Source organism: Artibeus jamaicensis, unplaced genomic scaffold, assembly GCF_021234435.1.
Source record: "Artibeus jamaicensis isolate MK-2021 breed Jamaican fruit bat unplaced genomic scaffold, CSHL_Jam_final contig_797, whole genome shotgun sequence".
Taxonomy (NCBI): Eukaryota; Metazoa; Chordata; class Mammalia; order Chiroptera; family Phyllostomidae; genus Artibeus; species Artibeus jamaicensis.
In genome coordinates, this window is record NW_026521977.1 from 17,464,060 (window position 1) to 17,481,719 (window position 17,660).

Genomic DNA, 17,660 nt, shown 5'->3' on the forward strand with positions numbered 1-17,660 from the left:
GTTGGCTGCTCATTGGCTGGCACGGCATGACTTGTAGTAAGTTAGTTAGTAAGGCTGCCTTTGAACAGATAAACACACTTTGTGCTACCAGTCTTGTACATGGGTTATTTTTTCTGTATTAATCAGAACCTTAAAAATGTTCAAATACACTTCTTCAATCAGGTTTAAGCTTTTAGCCGTTGCATAAAAGGATACACAAGATGTTGACTTCTACTTTCAGCAATATTTTCCTAAGCATTAGGTGGCAGTAGTGTGTTGCACTTGACTTTACCTTTGTAACTGTTTTATTTTCCCAGCTTTCATAATCTTGCTGTGATGTCAAAGTATAAAGGACACAGTTGTCGTCTTTTGTACCTAACTTTTTGTAACATGATCTTGTTTAAGCCAGTAGGCACCTTGCAGAAAATGAAACAACACGCAGCCCCGAACAGCGCCAGTCAGCGCGGGGCTCTCCCTTGCCTCCCTGAGCGGTGCTCAGGTTCATCAAAGTCACTGCTGCACCGACCAGCAGCACCTCCCCAGAAACCGGCTAACGGCTGCTTCGTGATCACAGGGATTTGCAATAAGGAAAGCCAAAAACTGTCACAGAGGATGTGTGTTTTCACAGCATCCTAAGATGCTTCCTTAGGCCTTTAACTCAAAAATAGTATATTAAGTTCACTGATTTTAACTACAGATATGAAATGCTTTCTATTTTACTCATTTCTGTCAGTACCTAGGTCACTTCTCCGGTGTATTGTTTCATTTCATTATTAGGTAGTTAGAAGAAACATTGCCACCCCCTCTCCAGCCTCCTGCATTTAATCCCTCCATTAATTTTTGAACACTAATATGTGAAAATGCTTTTGGTATAAATTTCATTCTCATTGTAGTTTTTTATAGCTTATTAATTCAGTAGCAGTTACGTTTTATTAAAGAGATACATGTACATTTTAGGTCCACGGGAACATTTCTGCAAATAAAGGAAATACAGAACTTTCTGAGGAGACGGTATTAGTATTGATTCACATATGAAGCAGGTCAAGTAAATCCGGGACACTGTTGTGTCTTCTTTCTCTTCCGTCTCAGGGTAAAGCACTTGAGGGAATTCGAAGCCGGTGTACTAGTATCGTCAATGTGGCAGAATGATCAATTAATAAAGGGAGAGCATGAACGTGTTGACAGAACACACTGCCTAATTAGTACCTGACGGCCTTGATGGCCACAGAGCAGAGCTCAGAGTTGCGGCAGGAGAGCAGCCCGGTAGGATCTGTAGATGTACATCACCACCCTTGTTCAGCAGGGATAACTTCAGTTTGCCATCGGTTTCTTAAGCCTTTAATTACAGGGAGCCCTGTCTTCCCTGCACCCAGAGGGTAGGAGGAGTTAGCCAGTGCACTGCTGCTAATTGTCACTGGGGGTATCGGAGGCAGGTGCCTCTCTCGGAATTCTCTGTATGTGTATGGTTCACGTTGAGTATGTCATCAGAGACTTGTGTGATATGATTTGGGGTTGGGAGAGGAGACTGAATTTGCCCTTAAATTGGGTATAAGGTAACCTGTTGCTTAAGGTTTAATTGTCATCATATTTTATGTACAAAGAAGCCCATGTTGTGTTACACTTGCATATAGGCAGCAACGAAGAAAAGGGCACATGACTAGCGAAAGGAATTGGTGCAAGGTTGTATTCTAGAGTTAGTAGATTTCACAGTTCAAAGCACATTACAGAGGCTGATCTTGGTGTGGAAAAGGGTTTGCCATGGATTAGATTACTCAGCCGCATATCATTCTGCTTCTTACATTTCTTCGTTTCTGTAAATCCAACCCATAATCTACCTCTTAATTATTTAAAAACGATTGATATCTAGTGAAGGCTTTGTCTTCAGTGTTTTCCAGTCTCCTCCCCCACTTTTCTTTACCCTTCCTTTCCCTTCCTATTCCTCTTCCTCCTCTTCTGTTCTCACTCCACTTTCCCTGCAGTCGCCTCTTTCTCCACCACCCTCTGCCCCCTTCCTGTCTTCTCCCAACCTCCTTCCCTCTTCCTTCTTCCTCTTCTTCCTTTTTCCCTTCCTCTTTCACGCCTGTTCCTTGGAATGTGACTGCAAATTATTATGCATTAGATTGCCAATTAAAACTTTTGAGTTGGTGAATGAAAGGGTGGTAAGTTCAAGCAGGCAAATTGGAAAGCAGGTGGATGGACTGGAGAGCTGTTAGAAGGTGAATATTGGAGACTAGCTGAGAGCCAGTGTTGGTTTGAACTAGGTTTGGCATTGGGAATAGAAGGGATATGATGCAGGTGGACTCCGCAGAGATTGGTTATTAATGGGATGAGGGAAAGGGAGGTTACCCTGAGACTGTAGCCTGGATTATTAAGAAATGTATTATTTATTTTTCCTTCATTGTTCAGCATTCATTGAGCATGGGGGTGATTTCAGTAGAATGAGGAATTCAGCAAGAAGAAGAACTGATTGTAGAGTTTGGATGATACTGAATTTTGGACATATTGAACTTGTAGTGCCAATAACATCGCTTTTAGAAGGTATATTGAAATTTAATTCTAGAACTCAAGACAGTTTGAAGCTAGAGATAGAGAGCTAATACCCTGTTAATGGTACTAAACTCATCAATTAATACATAGAGAAAACCCAAAGTGCTGTATCCTAAGGGGCCACATTGGTAGATGAAATAATATCAGCGTAACAATTGGGGAATTTTTGTTTAATCAAATTTGCCTGGATTTCTCTTCATAGTTGATTGTTATTTCCCATTTGCAGTCAATAATTTATAAATCAAAACAGCATAATCACAGATGTGTAGTAAAGGATCAATGTGTGGCCTTCCTAACTTTTTATTTGATTTAAGATTTAAGTAGCAAGCTACTAGTAAATAACGCAATATTGGCTTTAAAAAAAGAAGGTAAGAAGGCAGGAGCACAGACGCACTCCTGTTCAGGTGATCAGAAACAGGACCCCATTGTGTAGTGGGCAGTTTACGGTAACACTGTCTTAGGTACTGACTTTAAAGAAATACCGTTTCATTTCAAATTTGTATGTTGCCGAGCAAATAGAAAGGGTCATAGAACTAATGAACATAAAATTTTCCCTAGACACTTTTAGAAATTGCTAAAATGTTTGCACTGTTTTATATTGTGCTCTTTTCACAACTTCCACATCTTTTGTCCCCTTCTAGTGGACAAATACTTGTGTCTGTGTTAAATGTCTTGGTGGAAGCTATTGCACTGTAATGCTCAGGAGCTGCAGCCTGATACAAAATATAGCCCCCCTCTTTTAAAAAAAATCAACAAGTTAAAATACTACTGGCATATTGTTCATATTTCATTAGTTTCTTAATTACTGAATTAATTTGGCATTTATGCAAACAATGAAATAAAGAGGTTGGCATGTATGATTGGTGAATAGAAGTTATCTAATATCAAAAAATTCTGACTTGGAACACAATGTCATTTTTTAAAAATTTTATTTAGTTATTTTTCAAGTACAGTTTTTTGTCTATTTCTCCCATCCCAGCTCCCCCCATGCTCCCCACCTCCCTCCCATTTCCACCCCCCTTAGTTCTCAAAAAAGGGGAGGGATTTGGAGCAACAAATATGAAGGACACAGGGATGAGAACTAATGTCATTTTTATTATGGTGTTACAGGTTGAAAATGGATGAGTGTCCTCTTAGGTGGGTTTCTTTCTTTATTTTTTGGATACATACTTGGAGGAACACATCTGTCAGAGGGAAATTTTTATGAAGCACTAATTTTCTGATTTGCAACTAATTCCATGTTCTAAGCAGTGGAGGCTCATAATGCGTCTCTCAGACGTTCGCATACATAATACCTGCCTGGAGAGTTCGGTAACTCACCGATTCTGGGGTTTCCCTCGCAGGTTTGGGATGGGGCCGTCCTTTACTGAGCTCTGGGGTAATGCTGGTCGTACAGCCCCCAAGACCACATTTTGAACTGCACTGGACTGACACATTGTGACACTGACTCAGAATTAGTCATTTAGAAAGCACTTGGATTTGTTATTGGAGAAAATCTAAAATCAAAATACAATAAAAATATTGGGCAACCCATTGCCATAAAAATCTCAGCTAGTCAGAATTTAGAGTTCATAATTAAAGCATTAGTTATAAATTAGTTAGTTGGAAAATAGATAACATACCAATCTTGGTAAAAGATTACATCATTTTCTGTATACCTTTTGTAGTATCATGAGTTATATCTTTGTATCAAGAAAGTTTCTTAGTCTTTGTGTTCTTTTTCTTATCCTCAGTAAATGGGGATATAAAGAACATAAGTCTATATAATTGAGAAATTTCTACCAAGTGTGAGGTGGTTACATAGATCTTAAAATTGTGAGTGCTGAGTCATTTAGAGTAGTAAAATAGCATTTTGCTAAAACTTTGTGGAGATGGACACTTTTGTACCATTTTACTAAAGAATCACAGAGAGACGCTTTCAGTATTTTTAGTATTGGGACATACTTATTTATATTTCAATTTGGAATGTAGTTTAGTCCCGGCTCAGTAGTACTTAATTTTTTAAAACACTTTAAAGTTTTCAGAGGTTGGCATATATAATTGAAAGCAATAAAATGATGTTGCCATTAAGTAGCCTATAATACAGATTTTTCACTAATTCATGTTAGTGTTTTTAAATTAATATTATGTGTTCTTATTTTTTCTCTGTATTAATATTGGAAGCAATATCTTATTTTTCCTTAATGGCTTAGGAAGATTTGCTAAATCCCTTTCAAAGATTGAGACATGTCTGAAGATGTTTTTCTGTTGAGATATGGTTAATGTGCAATTAAAAATGCACAGACTTTAAAAAATGTTCTGTTCTATGAAATTTGATGTGTATGACCAGATCCCCAAACAAGGTACAGAACATTTTCATTTTTCCAGAAAATTCCCTTGTGCCCCTTTCCATTTAATTCCCACCCCCTATTCCCACCTGGAGACCAACTTTTAATTTCTATCACTACAGATTAGTTTTGCCTGAACTTGGATTTCATCATATCATATAGTGTGTACCCTTTCGTTCTTGCTTCTTTTGGTCAACATAATGATTTAGATATTCATCTGTGTTATCTTAGTTTTTTTTGTTGTTGTTTAATAGTGTTCCCCTATATGGATATACCACAGTTCATTCTCCTGATGATACACATTTATGATTCCAGTTCTTTTTTCTGTTATGAATAAGACTATAAATACAATCTTTTATAAGTCTTTGTGGGCATATGTTTTAATTTTTTTCCCCCTTAGGAAAATATCCAGAAGTGGAATTGCTTGAGCACAGAGTAGACATACGTGTATCTTTGTAAGAAACGGACGGAGTTCCCTGCCAGCTGCCTGGACTGTTCCAGTCATTCCACGGCATTGCCGTCACTCGGTGCTGGTCTTTTTTATTTTAGCCTTCCATTAGGTACTTATTACTATCATGATTTTAATATGCATTTGTGATCACTAATGAAAAAGTGTGAGCACAACTTCATGTGCACATTGTCTGTTTATTCATCTATCTTTCTAAAGTCAATTTTTGGAGTGACATTGGTTAAAAAAAATTATAGGTTTTAAGTGTCCAGTTCTATACTACATCATTGTATATTGCATTTGTGTTTACCACTCAAAGTCAAATCTCCTTCCATCAAAAAATATTCATCTATCCTTTAAAATTATTTATATTTCTCCTTTTAATTGAGTTTATCAGAGTGACACTGGTTAACAGAATTATGTGAACAAAGCAATAGCTAAAATATCTTTAACAAAGAAGGCTTATACCATTCTCTCACATCTATTTAATTATTTTTTGTCGTATAATATTTGTGTATTTAAAAAACATTTGTTTCACAGTCTTTTCAATCAATGGCAAATTTAAGTAGGGAACGCAAAATAAAATGTTCCAGATTGGACTAGTGATTTATCCCTGGCTTGCTTACCTACAGTCAAAGTTAACTACAAATTAAATTAGGACGTGAGATATACAGACAAACTAGTTCTTAGGCTGCATGACATTTTTACATATTTTGTATTGTACTTTAGATAGATTTTGCAGATGTTCTTCAGCTAAATGAAAACATAAACTTGTATATTTGATTTACTCCTAAATTGGACTGTTTGTGTTAGACTGACTAGTGAGCTATGAATTTACTTTTAATAGTTCAAATTCTGTTGGCTTCTGTCCTCTTTTTAGTCTTTTCATATAAACTTTATTATTTTTATGGTACTTCTTCAATTACCATTTGTCCCTCTTATATCCATCTCCCCTTTGCAGTCAGCACACTGTTGTCTGTGTCCAAGAGTCCTTTGCCTTTTGCCCAGATCCCTCTGCCCTCTAGGCTCCCCCCACCATAGCTCTGTTATCTTGCTCTCTGTGAGTTCATATTTATTTTGCTTGTCAGTTCAGTTTGTTCATTAGATTCCACATATGAGTGAAATTATATGGTATTTGTCTCTCTCTGACTGGCTTATTTCACTTAGCATGATGCTCTCGAGGTCCATCCTTTGCAAAATGTCTGTTCCAGACATTTTTCCCCTGATTATTAATTAGCATATCTTTCTATTATCAATTTATAGGTGCGTGTGTGTCCTGGATATAAGTCTTTTGTTAGATATATATTTAGTCAGTATTTTTTTTTCCAGTCTGTGGCTTGCCTATTTTCTTAATGGTGGATTTGATAGGCAGAAAGTTTTAAGATTTGATAAAGTTCAGTTTATCAATTTTGTTTTCTGTCAAAGTAATCTGTGCCTACCCCAGCTGGCAAAGATGTTCTGTGTTTCCTTCTAGAAGCTTTATGGTTCTGTGTTTTATATTTATGTCTATGATTCATCTCAAATTAATTTCTGTACAGTCATGTTCCACTTAATGACCAAGGGTATGCTCTGAGAAACGCATTGTGAGATGATTTTGTTGTTGTGTGAACACTGGAGCATGTACTTACGCAGACCTAAATGGTGGGGCCTACAAAACACCCAGGCTGCCTGGGTGTACCACCTTTGTATCTGCTGTCTTACCACTGCCCAGATGGTCTGCAGCACATGGCTGTATATGGAATGAGATAAGGGTTGGATTAAATTTTTTTCCACATGCCATTTGTTGTAGACTGTTCTTTCCATATTGAATTGCCTTAGCACCTTTTTAAGTCAAGATGGAGGCATGAGTAGACATGCTTTGCCTTCTTGCACAACCACAAAAAGAAATTACAACTAAATGTCAAAACAAATTAACACCAAGAACTGTCAGAAAATTGAACTGTATGAAAGTCCAACAACCAAGGATTGTAAAGGCCACATTCATCCAGACAGGCAGGAGGGGCAGAGATGCAGAGACGGGGCAGAGAGGCAAGGTGACACAGTGTAGCATAGAGAGGTGGTGGCAAAACAGGCAAGGCTGACCCACATTCACATGTGGAGGATACAAATCAAGAGGGACACCTTGGGAGCGAGCAATCCCAGCACAGGCCAGACCAGCCCAGAATTCCAGTACAGAGAGAGAAATTCCCATAACTTCTGGCGATAAAAACCAGTGGGGATTTGGGTAGCAGAATAAACTGCCACATTTAAGTGAAAATTCCACCTAAAGGGTCTACACAGTCTTAAAACATACACAAACATACCCACTCTGGTATTTAACACCAGCGCAACAGCCGGAAGGGTGCCAGGAGTATACATGGAGTGGGTGAAGTGACCAGAAAAGGGGTGAGTGCCAGGGAAACTCCCAAAAGCCAGGCAGCGCCACAGTCCCCTGTCCAAGCCCTCTCTCTACACAGAGCCACAAAGCCGTGAAGTGGGTTGCCCTGTCCTGGTGATTACCTAAGGCTTTGCCCCACACAATTCACAGGTGCTTTTTACAGGGATTCAAAGCAATTCTACCTATAAACAGAAACAAACACAGGGAGGCTGCCTAATTGAGGATACAGAGAAACACGTACTATATGAAAGAACAGAACAAAACCCCAGAAAAAGAACTAACAAAATAGAGATAGCCAGCCTATCGGATGCAGAGTTCAAAACAGTGGTGATCAGGATGCTTAAGAAGTCATTGAGTACAGCCATGACATAAAGGAAGAAATGAAGGTTACACTGAGTGAAATAAAGAAAAAACTACAGGGAACCAATGGTGAAGGGAAGGAAGCTGGGATTGAAATCAACAGTTTGAAACATAAGGAAGAAATAAACATTCAACCACAACAGGAAGAAGGAACAAGAATTCAAAAAAATAAGGATAGTATGAGAAGACTCTGGGACATCTCCAGATGTGCCAACAATCCGAATCATAGGGATGTCAGAAGAAGAAGAGCCAAGAAATTTAAAACTTACTTGAAAAATCAATGGAAGAAAACTTCCTTAATATGACAAAGTAAATAGATAAACAAGTTCAGGACAAAGAGTCCCAAACAAGTTGGACTCAAAGAAGACCACACCAAGATACATCATAATGAAAATGCTAAAGGTGAAAGATAAAGAGAAAATCTTAAAAGCAGCAAGAGAAAAGCAGATAGTTACCTACAAAGGAGTTCCCATAAGACTATCAGCTGATTTCTCAAAAGAAATGTTGCAGGCCAGAAGGAACTGGCCAGAAGTATTCATAGTGATGAAAAGCAAGAACCTACAACCTAGATTACTCTAGCCAGCAAAGCTATCATTTCCAATGGAAAGGCAGATAAAGTACTCCCCAGATAAGGTAAATTTAAAGGAGGTTATCACCAAGCCCTTATTATATGAAATGTTAAAGGGACATATTTATGAAAAAGATGATCAAAAATACAGTAAAATGACAACAAACTCACAAATATCAACAACTGAGTTTTAAAAAGCAAACAAACTAAGCATGCAAAAGGAACAGGAATAGAATCATAGATATGGAGATTGTTTGCAGGGTTACCAGCTGGGAGGGGGAAAGGGTGCAGGGATTAAAAAGTCTTAATTGATAGGTACAAAATAGACAGGGGAATGTTAAGAATAGTATAGGAAATGGAGTAGCCAGAGAACTTGTATGCATGATCCATGGACAGAAACTAAAAGAAGGGAATTTCTTGAGGGAAAGATGGTGACAGGCAGAGGGGGCCAAAGGGGGAAAAATTGGGACAACGATAATAACAACCAATAAAATATACTTTAAAAAATGAATTGACCACATATGTATGGTCTATTTCTAGACTCCTTATTCTATTTCAGTGATCTTTTTGTACATACTTGTATCAATACTGTCTTGAATACTGTAGCTTTAATAAGTCTTGAAATAGGTAATCTAGGTTCTTTTAACTTTGTTATTTTTCAAGGTTGTTTTGCTTGTTCTAGATTTGCATAAATATCATAATCATCTTGTATACTTAAAAGAAGTCCACTGGAATTTTGATAGGAGCATTAAATTTATGTATCAGTTTACAGAATATTGACATGATCTTTCCATCCAGAAATATATTATTTCTTTACATTTGCATAGGTCTTCTCTGATTTCTCTGAGCGGTGTTAATGTTGTTTTCAGTGTAGAAATCTTACACATTGTCCATTTGGTTCATTTCAAAATGTTTTTTTTTTTTTCCTTAACACTATCGTCACTGGTAAGTTCTTAAAAAGACTGTGGGTATTTTCTCTGCTTGATTGATTAGTGAGTGTTTTTCTGAGAACTCTGTCATTTGTATAATTTTGCCAGCATTTTTCTAATATAAGGAAGTCCATGCTCTCTTTTTGTGGCTGTTACTAGAATACAGGATGCTTTAGAATTTATCTTTCATTTGATCCATGAGTGAAAGAAGTAGGAATAGCTTTGGGCTCTCAATGGTGGGGAGGTTTGGTTAGTAGGGATCAAAGAAAAAGAAGGGCAAGAGTAAAATAAGCCTTGACAACCAGAGGAAAGTGACTTTGGTCTTGTTGAGTAATAGTGAGTGCGTGAGCCTGCCTCCCGTTGGAGGGTTCAGGTACAGAAATAGCAGGAAAGGAATTAACATTTACTTTGGGATTTGGAAATCTTGAAACCTAGTCTTAGCAGTTTTGTTTCTCATGTTCAATAAAGAATCACTGCAGATTTTCAAGTCAAGAATGTGTATAGCACCATGTTATTAATGGACCTTGTAAATGAAACATCTAAAAAACTTGTAGTGTCTGTTGCATTCCAGTTTTAAACCATACACATCTTTAGACTTTATATAATTTCTTGTGGCTGCTGAAATAAATGATTGTAGACTCAGTGGCTTAAAGCAACAGAGATTTATTCTTTCACAATTCTGGAGGCTGGAAGTTTGAAATCAGTGTAACTGGGCTGAAATCAAAGTGTGGGCTGGGCTGCACTTCCTCCAGGAGCTCCAGAGGGGAGTCCATTTCTTGTCTCTTCCAGCTTCTAGTGGCTGCCTGTGGTCCTTGGCTTGCGGCCTGATTATTCCAGTCTTTAAGTTGAGTATTTCAAATCTCTCTACGCAGTCCTCACATCGCCTTCTCCTCTATGTGCCAAGAGGAGAAAGTGATGTGAAGACTGTGCAGAGAGAGATCTCCCTCTGCCTCTTTCTTATAAGAATAGTTCGTATTTATCCCACCTGGGTAGTTTTTCTATGTCAATATATTTAACTTAATCATGTCTATAAAAACCTTCTTTCCAAATAAGATAACATTTACAGGTACCAGGAATTAAGACCTGATATTTTGGGGGGCTATTATCAGCCTACCACAGAATGTGTTTTAGGGGGTTTTTGTTGTTTTGTTTTTTAGACCTTCATTTTGTTCTGGAACTTGCTGTCAAAACAGAGTGGACTGTGGCTTTTAGCACCCCAAATGACATACTTATTTTCTTGCAGTAACCACCACTTTTTAGTTGAACCCTATACCAGGGAATAAAATGTATTGCATTCTAAAAGCACAACAGAATTGACCTAAAAGCCTCAGATGCCGAGCTACTTAATTGAAATACCCGTCAGGAAAACACCACATTGGTGAACAAGACTGATTGAATTGTGCTTCGACTCCATGGCACTGCTTCAGTTTGGGGCAGTCTTGGTTTCGTAGCACTTGCTCAGTCTGGTTGGTGCTTGGTCAGGCCAATGTGTCCTATTCGTTGTTCCAAGGAGACATTACCTGTAGGCACTCTTAGTCTCTGCTTCTACTGTAGAGCTCCTAGTTTAGAATGATTTCTCTGGGGTCTTCCTCAGTGCTTGTGACATAGTGACATTGAGTTTTCACATATAAGTGTATGTGAAAATGTATACTATTCATTTATGTTATGTATTCTTAATGTATTCTAATGGTGTATTTGAGCATGTTACATGTAACAACATTGATTCATAGCAAGCATGCTGCACAGATCTCCACGTAGTATTAGAGGAATGGATCATCTAGAGAAATTTAAAGTAGCCAACTCTATTTTGGCTTTTGGATATTATTTCGATAGTAGCTTTAGGGATTGCCTGAACCTCAGTATGAGAATAATTTTTGTGAGCATCAATTATAGCCAAAAAAGATTTTTTTAAAAGCTGTAATTTTCTTTTCCTCAGTCATTATATTAACTAGCTTAAATATTTAAATGTTGATAACTGAGCGGTTTGGCATAGGAAGAGAATTTTCCAAAGGGAAGTGGAAGCCTCATTCCCTTTGTCCTGTAACCTTCCTCCCACCGTGCATGATGTTCATTAGCTCTTCTGTGCAACCAGAGAGCACAGCTGCCTCTGCTCTGCTAGTTGAGGATGTGAGCAGTGTGAAGAAGTTCAGCATGAAGACGAATTACTGGGAAAGCCAGTAGTCAACACTTGATTAAAAACTTATAGACTTCCTGAATTCTGCATTGAGAATTAAAGTCATTTGACTTCATGTTACCTGCCACAACTTACTGTAGGGTTTTGGTTTTTGCAACTTGGATAATAAATTGCATGGTACTTATAAATTTTTCATGTTCTTTTAATGTCTATAATGCAATCAATGGAAGAATTTAAATGATTATATCATTGTTTGATGAGTACGTGAAATAACTGCATTAGTGTCATGAAATGTGCAAATGTCCACTTGGCTGTTTTATTACAAAAAGTGTAAGAACTAAAGGGAAAAAAACCTGCTGTTAGTTCAAAGGAAATACCAAAGATAACTTTTAAAATTAAAACCTGTTCTGTGTAATATATTAGATAAACCATTGGGAGTAATTGCTGGTTGAAAATGCTGGGTAAATACGAGCAAGGGGGGCCCTTATTTACCTGAGAGCAAAAAATTACATATCTCAACATCTGCTAGTTGTTCCAAACGTCATATTTATTCTTTCAGAAGAACTGACAGTGAAAAGGGGCGGGAGGAAAAGGGGGTGAGTAAGTGAGGTAAGCCACATCCACCTAATCATTTGAGAACTTAATTGACATATGACTTTCAGGTTTTGACCAAAGAGTGTACAGAGATTACTGCCTGTTGAAAACATTCTGAAAATATTCTTAGTAAACACATGTAAGGAAGATTTACTAATGAATTAATTCACATTCATATGTCTCACTGCATTTTTTAAAGTTCTTATGAATCTGTCCTAGAGTATCCATTTTTCAATAAAAATGGATATGTGGGGACTTACAACTTTAAAATCTTCAGGGCTGGGCTAGAAGATGAAGAGCGTTCTTTAAGTACGACTGTGCGATCCGGTTCCGTGGGAAAGGCCAGCCCTCCGTCCCAGGTGGTGTTGGTGGCCGTGCACACTGGATGCAAGGACGCCTCGTTCTCGGCGTGGCTGCATTCCTCCTTTGTCAGGTCCTGTTCATCCGAAGGTGCTCATTTATGTTTGTGTGAGTCACCCTCTGTAGGTAAATTGTCCGTGAGACCAGTGATTCCATCCATCAGCAAATTATCCAGAAAACGCTGCCTTTGCACGTTGTGACAGGTCGTGTCACTGGTGGAGTCACCGCTACTCCAGTGGTCTAATTACCCTGGCAAGTTGTCTCCTGTGCCCAGCGCTGTTGTCTCGTTGCCTTGGCATCTCAGCTTTGTCTTCTCGTTACCTTCTTTCTCTCTCAAGTAAAGCTCAGATTTACAATTTCTTTAAACCTACCCCCACTTAACCCTGTGTTTTCACCATCCTCCTTATTTTTGACTGGCAGTATCATCCGGATAAACAAAGTGCAGATGTGCCAGCAGGAACAGTGGAGGAATGTATACAGAAGTTCATCGAGATTGATCAGGCGTGGAAAATTCTAGGGAATGAAGAGACGAAACAAGAGTATGACCTGCAGCGGCATGGTAGGTGCTTGTGGTGAAGAGCCCCGGCGTGCGGGCACCTTCTCTGGAGCACAGTGTGCGGCCATCCCTGGGGAGCGTTTTCCAGCATTTGCACCTCGTTGTTACTGCCTTCTTCACTACCCCCACCATTGTTTTTAATTACGCCCTATTCTTAGTAGTGATTACTGTGTATCCACCGAGAAGTTAACAAAACTACTAAGATACGGCTTCTTGCGAAGCTGCGAAAGCTACTTTTATAACTAATGGAAAATGTTTAATTAAACATCCCTAATTACTGTGTTTTGTATGTTTAAAAACTTATTAAATTTAATTATGTACCGATTAAAATTTTAATTAGAGCACTTTTAAGGCTATAAATGACAGTGTGAAGGAAGCTACCATATGAGGTAACAGAAAGCATTCTGGTCTCTGAGCTTGTTTTAAGCTAGGTTTCATGATTATCTCTTGAATAAAGTAGTTCTTATAAGACTCCTATAAATGGTATTTTAGGAATGAACATTTCCCAAGCAGTTTTGTAAGTCAGTTCTTTTATGCATTTCAGAAAATAGCTTCTTTAAACAGTGACAAGCTCTTGTGAGAAACAAAGGGAGAAATGTAGGTCAGGTTTGTCACACATGGACTGCGGTTACACAAAGTGATAGGCTGTCTTTCAGCACTGGCCTTGGGAGAGGGGTCCATCAGCCTCCTGCTTGAACCCTCAATATGCACCATACATGTTAATGGGGGAGTCAATACTCAGTTGCAGCCTGTGGGGAAAACACTCAGCTGCACTCTGCAGTGGTGCACGAGGCTCGGCATTGACTCGCGTGCGGATGAAAGCTCCGTCTCTGCAGCTGACTGTTGAACCCGTGCACACCGTCAAACCTAACTAAATGATTTTAAAACTCATACAACTGTGGTTATGAAAAGTTCATCTGGAAGTCAAGGCTGAATTTATAAAACACATCATTATAGGGTAAAGCCAGTGATATATATATATATAGAATATCCACATTTATTTTCAGAGGGAGTTGTAGCAGTACAATTAAGTATTTCTTACAGTGTTTGTTTGATACTTCTGTGTGTAAAGGCTGCGCGAGCTCTTTGTCCATGTACTGGCCTGTTTGTTTTCAACGGTGACTTTCATAACACTGGTCAGCTCTGAGTTCCTTCTACTTTTTAAAAGACTGATCAGCTTATTTTTTTAAACGTTAAGAAAGTGACGAGTGTATCTTTGCAATGAATTGGGATTAATTTTCAAATAAGGCTTGGATATTTTGTCCTGCCTCTATTTGGTACATATATGAGGAGCTATCAAAAGTTGTATTTCTTTGGTAAATGTGTTTATACTTCTGGGACAGCGTGAGAACTTGGGCCCGAGAATAGAAAATACTGAGTGGCCAGGAACCTGAGAACCCCAACACCAGTAACAGTTCTGGCAAAAGAGTATAGAGGTGGTTTCATTTGAGGATGAATTCTATCCATGTATATATCTTTTTAACCTTGGTTCACATGACATAGTTTCTGTGAAAGTATTGAAACTCATACACGAGTGTGTTGTGTGTGGGAAGTTATCTGTGTTTCTAGAACTGCCAGTTACACTGGACTTGATTGTTGTCTCTGGGTGCTTTTGCATGTTTTTTTATCAGTCTTGACCCTGTAGGGTGCTGATTTGCTTAAGCTAAGGATAATGCACACGACTCCACCCTGAGGGGTGCAGGGTGTGTGCTGGCGCTGTCCTCCGCGTTTTTGCTGCCCGAACACCTGTGTTCTGTTAAGAAGCTATCAGTGAAACTGACTAGACGCCTGCTGTCTTAGGAGAAAAGAGATCAGGAGACAGCAAGAATCAAAAAGTATTCTGTCTTGCTATGGTATAGGGCAGGGTAGACCAGAGGTGGAGAAAAATAGGAAGCAGAGTTTAAAGTGGGTAATAGAATGTCATGAAGGAAAGTTTAAAGAGATTTTGGAAAAACAATGAACATCTTCAAGCCTTTTTCATTGCCTTTGAGAAGTCGTTGGAATGTGGATTTCTTTTGAGCTTGCAGCCCTTGGTTTTAAATTTTTAATAGGAGTAACTGTGGCCTGCTGTTTCATAGGGGACTAGGTCATTGATAAAGTCACTAAAAAATTTACACAAACCAAATACAGTGAGAGCTGGGCCTGATTCATGATTCAGATAAACAGGCTGATCATCCTCTGTTTGGGATTTATATAATGTCAGATTGCTTTACAAGTTTTCAGGCAGGCTGAATTGGGCTATCTAGAAGAAAAGTAGAAACACTTCAGATCTAAGTACTAAATATTTCCTTTGTTACCTGAGGCTCCAAATAGTGAAAATGCTTTCTTTGAGTTTTAAATTGAGATTGGCTTGCTGTTTAGATAAGAAATGGAAGTTGATTACTGGAATATAGCTTGCTGTTTTTAAGTTTCATACTAGAGCAATTTTAAAAATCTCATAATTAGCCTAGTTTCATATCGTCATTTGTTTTGACATTAATTTTTCCTTCTTGACCCATTTTCATTAAGGGGCCCCTCAAAAGAAGGAAATGAACTTGAACTTCTAACAGTAAGGATTTTGATTTGATAGAAGGAAAACCTTTGAGAGTGATAATTTGTTAAAGACCAAGATAGGTTACCACCAGAGAGAGAATTTGTTATAACCAGGTCAGAGCACTCTTTTTTTCTGGGTCACCCCCTGGGGACATGCAAGTAGCTTTGTTATACACAGTTCTTTTTGCATGTAGTGATAGTTCATTGTAGAACTTTCTTTTCTTAGGGTATGCTTTAAATATGTTTGTTTCCTGCCCTCCATTAACTGGGAGTATAAAATAAATTTGAGGCAGGAGATGTTTTATTGGCTGATGTTGAATGCATTCTTGTATCAGTGTTTCACAGCTCATGGTGCCCTGTTGTAAGGAAAGCCTCATCAACATTGCCCACAATCATTTATTTCTCTAAAGGTCATTTAAAGGAGCCTGTGACACCCATATTTCTTTGCTTCACAAAAGAAATTATCAAATGAGTTCTAAAAAAGAAAAAGTCCAGGGTAGATAACCTAAAGTACGTATATACTTTTTTCTTCGTTTCCACTTTTGTATTTCTAGTTGACATTTTAAGGCAATGTTAGCCAGGCTGCAGAATAGCAAATCTAAAAACTGATGATATTCAGTTCCTAGATGTACATTTTGAAAGCAGTGTTAACTAGTGGATTTAATCAATTAGTTCCAGTTGGCATATTTACCTTATTGTTTCTAAAGATGCTTCCAAAGGCTGCTTTCCATGTTCTCTTGAAAGGCATGTAGTTATTCAAGATTAGGCTTTGCATTTTAGATGACCCGATGAGCACTTACGGAAAATTTTTTTGAGATTTATAAAATGTTTTCATGAATATCTGTTGAATAGATTTTGGTGCCTTTATAAATCTTACAGAGGTTTTTCTCATATGTTAAGCACGTGCAAACACATCAGAAGTATATCATGGGAAAATAATAGGGATCATGATTGAATAACTTTGTAATATGACAGTCACACACATCTCTGAGGTCTCAGTGACCGTAGAGTGTGACACAGCTTGTGAGTTAGGTTACTTCTTCGTGGCCTGAAGAGGAACAAACCTTCATGAAGTCAGTCCAATTAAATCATGTTTTAAAAAACTAAGGGGATTGTGTTTGGGAATCCTTGGTGGTATGTTATTTTGTGTTAAGATGTATCTTGGTTTTGTATTAGTAAATTATTTTGGTAACATGGAGCCTCTGCTCTAAGCAATTGGCCAAGTACTTAGATGTCAGAAACAGCCTGGCTCAGAAGGAGTTTGGGCTAGACATTGTGAAGTTGGTATAACTCTACTCAGAGCTAGTCAGCTGGATAGAAGAGGTCATTTCTGGTGTTGTGGTATACAGTTCACCTCCTCTGTTTCATAGGATAAATATTTGAGAACAGGAGGTAAGCAGATCCCCGTGGACCCAATGAGAAACACATCTTAAAACACCAAAATTTATGTTAGATAGCTGAATCAATATGTAATATCTTAAGCTCAAAATAAGAACCCTTTCTGAAAAGCAAGTTAAAGGTAAAAACTGATTAGTTCCATAAAAAGGGAAATAATACTTGCAAATGTTGTTAATATGAATTTAACCATTAGGAAGGATATTTGTGTAAATTGTGTGCTAAAATTGACCCTTACAAATATTTGCTGTGGCCAGATTAGGGTTTCCTTTTATGGTCATATCAGTGTTTCCATTTGATTTTAGGAATTTGAAAATGTGCTTGAGGTAAAACTTGAAGATAAGCTTCAGTGGCTGTGTGTGTGTGTGTGTGTGTGTGTGTGTGACTGTCTCTGGGAAAAGTAAATACGTGAATCGATGCAGAAAATCCATCTAGACAGTCAGGGCCTGGCATTTTCTTCAGAGGGAGGAGAGAGCAGATGAAACTTTCTGCAGATTCTCCCGCTCCGTTTTGTTTGTTACGAGGAGGTGACTACTCACATTATTTGTTACTTC

General features: G+C 38.2%; 1 protein-coding gene across 2 annotated transcripts in view; it reads left to right on the forward strand.

Moving 5' to 3' along the window:
* Window positions 1-17,660, forward strand: part of DNAJC24 (DnaJ heat shock protein family (Hsp40) member C24) — a 59,172-nt gene that overhangs the window by 18,874 nt on the left and 22,638 nt on the right. For both annotated transcript variants that reach the window (XR_005079773.2, XM_037126660.2), the window contains exon 3: window positions 13,044-13,182. Coding sequence is in view for 1 of the 2 variants with exons in the window: in XM_037126660.2 (XP_036982555.2) it covers window positions 13,044-13,182 (139 nt within the window). In the remaining variant the exon portion in view is untranslated. The remainder of the gene's footprint in view (window positions 1-13,043; window positions 13,183-17,660) is intronic.